This window comes from Paracoccidioides lutzii (genome assembly GCF_000150705.2).
Source record: "Paracoccidioides lutzii Pb01 unplaced genomic scaffold supercont2.33, whole genome shotgun sequence".
Taxonomy (NCBI): Eukaryota; Fungi; Ascomycota; class Eurotiomycetes; order Onygenales; family Ajellomycetaceae; genus Paracoccidioides; species Paracoccidioides lutzii.
In genome coordinates, this window is record NW_015440979.1 from 2,022 (window position 1) to 7,517 (window position 5,496).

The following is a 5,496-nucleotide window of genomic DNA, read 5'->3' on the forward strand; positions in this document are numbered from 1 at the left end:
TAAGTTGAATCTGATAGGATCATGGTGAGCAGGGTGATCAGAGCGAGCTGGGATATCAAAGCAAGCCAGGCCATTGAAGCGATTAGAGTGAGCCGGGCCATCAAACAAGCTGAGCTGTCGTCAAAGCAATAAGAGCGAGCCGGGCTATCGAACGAGCTGAGCTGTCGAAGTGATTAGAGCGAGCCAGCTGAGAAGCATGTGGCAAGGATGAAGAGAAGGAACTAGGAGCTAATTTGCTGGACAATGCGCAGGAATTTCTTTTCAGTCTGAAGGAGGTTTAATTGCTGAGCTAGACAGTTGAGAATTGACACAGACATGGACATGGACATAGACATAGACATGGACATAGACATAGACATAGACATAGACATAGATTTGAGCATTCAGCACGGTCGCAACCACTGAGGAGCTCACACAGACATGGACATATAGATATAGGCCTGCTACTCAATCTCCAGGGCTTTTTGAGAAAGAGGAGTTTAGTATTATGTCATGGCTCAACTAGAGTCAGGATGATAACAAGACAGCAGCTTCAATTCATCTATCTAACTAGGCAGCTGCGATGAGAATACTAAACTGAGGATTAGAATGAAGAATGAACGAGCAGCCGAATATATAGGAGTGGTTGGGGATCAATTACCCTGCATACAAATAACACATAAATGCGAAAAACAGTGCTAAGGAAAAAGACTATATAAACAGAGTCTTTCTCAAACTCATCTCTTAGGAATCATCTTAATATTTCATTTAGATAGTTTATCTAACTGACAATTAAACATCTGTTTCATCTGCATCTAGATTGAAGCTGTGACAAACTTAGTCTTTTTTATAATATTTAGAATATATATGTGACTGAATTACTTAGTTGTTTGAGAGAATGTGTTATAGTATTTCAAAATCTATTCTCTTAGTAGCTATAAATATTATAATATTTTAATTTAATATAAAGTAAATAAAATTCATTAAGAACTTCTTATATATCTACTAGATCTTACATTCAAGGAATTTTGAAAAAGATTGAAGACAGATAGAGAGTTACTTAATATGTTTAAATGTATAATTCAGCTGCAGCTGGCAGACAATTGTTTCAAACCACTGAAAAATATAGAAAATAAGAAAAATAGAAAAGTAAATGTAAAAGCTTCATCCCTGTTCAAATGAATTAAACACTCTAGGAGGTATTATAAAACAGCATATAGAGTGTATAATACATTTCATCACGACAGACAGATAGATTAATCAAATAAATATGTATTACCAGCACCCAGGCCCTGTTCGTTATGGACACTGACCCACATGTATAGAAACTAATCAGGCTCCCACTTTTTCTTTTCCATTCCGCCATCGCATTCAATAACTATCATAGTCCCGTACATACCGCCCAGGCAACTCTATTTCCCACATTGGCCGTTCCACTACCGCCACCTCTATATTAAACCCGTCCTCCTGACTCTGGTTTGGATCTGATCTGCTATCCGGCTCGTCAAGCGACACTATTCCAAGAATATCCCGATATTTATGCGTATGCCACCAACGACGTTGCAGTAGTGATCGTTTATGCGGCGTTAGTGCTGGGACTTGCACTTCAAGGTCTATTGAAGAGTTTGGGTTAATTGCGCTGAGGGTGGAGAGAGTTGCTTGTTTTCGTTCAAGCTTGTCAGACCCAGAGGAGTGTATATTTTGACGCCCTTGCTTTTCTTGCGGCAGTGCGGTGTCACCATTGACTTGTGGCTTGTTGTCGATTACAACAGCAAAGGCTACTTGCGACTTTGCGTTGCAATTTGTGGATGAAGAGGGGAGATGTGTACTCATACCGTTGGGCAGATATTGGTCGTGATGATTTGTCTCTGTATCCACATCTTCATCATCCATTCCATAAGCTCCGGGTTGCGCGAGATTTTGTTCTCGTCGAAGACGTGCCAGGGTAGAGACATTTGCAATGGATGATTGGTTGTATTGTTTGTGCTCATCTTCGTCAAGAAAATCATCTCGCTCACTTGCTCGTGTAATGTCTATCCATTGTTCATTCGACTCATCACCACCCACGATTTTGCGCATTTTTCTCCCCAGGCCCACGTCGGATTTCGATACTGGAATTCTATCTCCAGCACCAGTGTTGGTCTTCGGAATTTTCCTGTCATCATCCTCTCGTTTACGTTTGTTTTGCCCTTTTTGCACTGCGCCATTTGCAACATCCTTGTTTGCAGAATCATTCTGTGGGGGAAAATCCTGCGAAAGGTCGAACATCCACATCCATGTAGGACCGTAAAGCCAAAGGCGTTCCCGGCTCTTACGTATATCCCAGATAGCACCCATAGCCCTATCCTTCAGTATGCTGAATTCTTTTGGCAGATACGCTTTGGGATTTCTCCGCGACCAATCGGACAGTTTCCCTTTCAAAATCTCGAATTCGAACAACTGGTGTTCTGCGGTCAATACCATTAGGCGTTCAGTAATGGAGAAAGATGGACAGGAGACATGAACTCTGGTAGTTCCCTTCGTGAGATCTTTGGGTTGGGAACAATTTGATGGGCGGAATGATAGCAAGAGGATTCCGGCTTTAAGACGAGGAATTGGTGATTCTGAAGGTGTCTGTATCCACCGCTGGCCGTCAAGTACAGCAAGGGAATCGTCATCATCATCCGAGGATTTATCATCCGAAGAGTTTGTCGAAGGCTTTCCGTTCACCTTTAGCATTGTACCATGCGTAGATGCTTTGACATCCTCCAAAATCCAAGAGTCTATGCAACCAGCCAAGTCGCCACTCGCCATAATTCTACTGTCCTCTGAAAATGCAATACAGCGAATGCTCCGTTCATATTCCCCAAGTGTACCGTACATTTCTTTGTGTCGGATTTGCCTTGGAATACGGTCCAAATCAAGTAGTTGAGGAAGTATGCATGGGTTATTGTTAGGGTCAGAGCTTGGCACAATTTTGGCAAGAGAGATTTGGTTGTTGGGACGGACCAGACAAAGCCATTGGCGATTAGGCGAGATAGCGACGGTTTTAGCTCCATGTCTAGCAACTGAAGGTGGAAGGTCAATCTTTTTGAAGCGGAGCACAGGCTGGCTACCGCCCCTTCGCCACCTCACATTGAACATTTTCACTTCAGCTATGGTTGCTGCAACGAAAAATTTCCCGTCAGGTGACAAGGTGGCGGACGTAAGATTTTCCTTGCCTTTTAACAGCACTTTGCCTAATAGTTCATGGCTCATCCCATCAAAGAGTCCTCCATCATTCCCAAAACGCCTAGAGATATACCATAAGCTGACTTCACGGTCCCACCAACTCATAAGGAGGCGTGGTGAAGGCGCTGAGGATATTTGAGGAACTTGGGGAAGATTTGATAACTTTCGGTGGTGTTCTGACCCATACTCGCGCAAGGGTACAACGACAGGGACTGTATCCAATCCTGTAATTTGATCATTAGATTAAAAGTAGACAATAAATCGCTAAACAAAAAATGTTTGTTCTTACCTCCTGATACGACGATGCTTATATTCCTAGTCTCATAAACTGCGAAGGCCTTGACATCATGCGAATGATATCGACGATGCGTTACTTCTTTCCATCGTCTCGATTTATCATTCTTCTTACCCCTCTCTAGTTTGTATATGGTCGTCCTCTGATCTGCTCCGCCGCTGATGACAGATTCTCCATCGGCACTAACAGCAATATCCAACACATCTGCCAGGTGGCCCTGTATTCGTTGAATGAGAGAGTAATTCTTCGCGTCCCAAAACCGTATTTCACCAGTAGAGTCGCCAGAGATAATTGTCCCGTCCGGTAAGCATTTCACCGACCATACTAGCAGCTCCTTGGAGCCCTTCACTAGGCCTTTACCCATGGAAACAGTACGTAGAATCACGCCATTGCGTATATCAAAGATTCGAATAGTGCTATCTGTATATCCAGCTACAGCAGTGTTACGATCCTGGAACGTAAGACTGAGGACTCTAGCCTTTTTAGTTGAGGGTCTTATGGTTCGTATATATCTCAAATCCCCGTCCTGTGTCGACAGGATGACAATTGACCCATCGGCACACCCAACAGCCAAATGTTGTCCCGTATATTCCCCTTCAACTGGGGGTAAGAATTTCCCATCTTTATCTTTCTTCGTGGGTCTCCAACGGGGTTGTGCAGCCAAACACCAAATCTCTCCAAAATTACCACTTGAATGTCTAGCAGGGCGAGCCTCTTCGAGATTCCACTCCGTCACCACGCTGGAAGATCCAATGCTAAACAATCGCAACTTCCCAGGGATTCTAAACCCGCTGCCATTGGTCCCGTCCTCGCTGGGGTCCTGGGTCCATGCAAGACCCTCGATACTGAGATCCTTACCACCTCGCAGAATCGATTCCTGTAGCCAGGCTCCGCGAAGGGGATTCCATATTTCGATATCGCCGTTGGCACGTCCGATGGCGAGACGCAGAGTAGGAACACCTCTACCGGAGACATCCGCAGAAGGAGGATGGGAGAATGCGAGGGCGTTAATTGCCCGCGGCTTGTATGGTACGAATCGACATCTGTGGATATCCATAGCTATTGAACGTTATATGTTATACGTTACGACGAAAAAAAGCTTTCAAGACACACACGGGCAATGGGTAAGGAATCAGCATGCGATCATCGGATTTTGATTAACTAGGTTAGGGAAGATGTCTAATCGAACCTCCCAAAAATCAACTACGCAGCCATTTTCTGCTCTGTATTTTCGCCGTTTATCAGTTGTGTAGTCGGGCCAGGCAAACCCGTCTCGCATCGCAAGTTTGCTGGTTTGCACGAAATCTTCCTAGATATTTTCTTCTCCAATATTCTGACACAAAAATGATCGGACCAAAGGGAAATTTTTCCCGACGGCTTCTACCACGTGATATCACGGTTCAAATTGTTGCGCACGCCTTGCCCAGGGCTCCCAAAGCAGCACCGGTGGATTAGCTTAGTCATTATATGTGCTTAGTCAACCCACACACCCTGTTAACGTATTTCCCAAGCAAGTGCAACACCCAAGTGAGCATAACATCAATTCAAAATATCTTCTAATTTAACTATTCTTCCACTTCAATGTGCAATTATGCCACCAATTCACAATAAAAATGCTTCAGATTCTCTAGAAAGAGAGGGAAGACTTGAGCTTGTGATAAAAGCTTTTAAAAATTAAGAAATTGCTTCAATTTGCAAAGTTGCAAGATTATTTAATGTGTTATATTTAACTTTTATCTATCAACTTTATAATCAGTCTGTACATGTGAATTTATATGTAAATTCACATATATTATCTTCTGCTGAAGAAAATAGACTAGTTTAATGAGTGCTGAATTTAACTAAATCAGAATTTCTTTTTCAGTCAGTATTTGTTAAGAATATGATTAATTATTTTTTTATCTTTCAGTATTTTATTATTATTTCTGTCTAAGTCAGTAAGAACTAAATTTCAAGACTAATTAAATACTATACAGAGCTTCAAAGCTATTATTTCAGATATTATAATCATG

At 42.6% G+C, this 5,496-nt stretch overlaps 1 protein-coding gene across 1 annotated transcript; it reads right to left on the reverse strand.

Moving 5' to 3' along the window:
* Window positions 1-1,350: 1,350 nt before the first annotated feature.
* PAAG_08375 (U3 small nucleolar RNA-associated protein) lies at window positions 1,351-4,541 on the reverse strand (the record flags this gene model as incomplete). Its single annotated transcript, XM_002789627.2, has 2 exons — window positions 1,351-3,413; window positions 3,479-4,541. 2 exons carry the CDS (start codon window positions 4,539-4,541, stop codon window positions 1,351-1,353), a joined length of 3,126 nt encoding a protein of 1,041 aa, XP_002789673.2.
* Window positions 4,542-5,496: the final 955 nt, after the last annotated feature.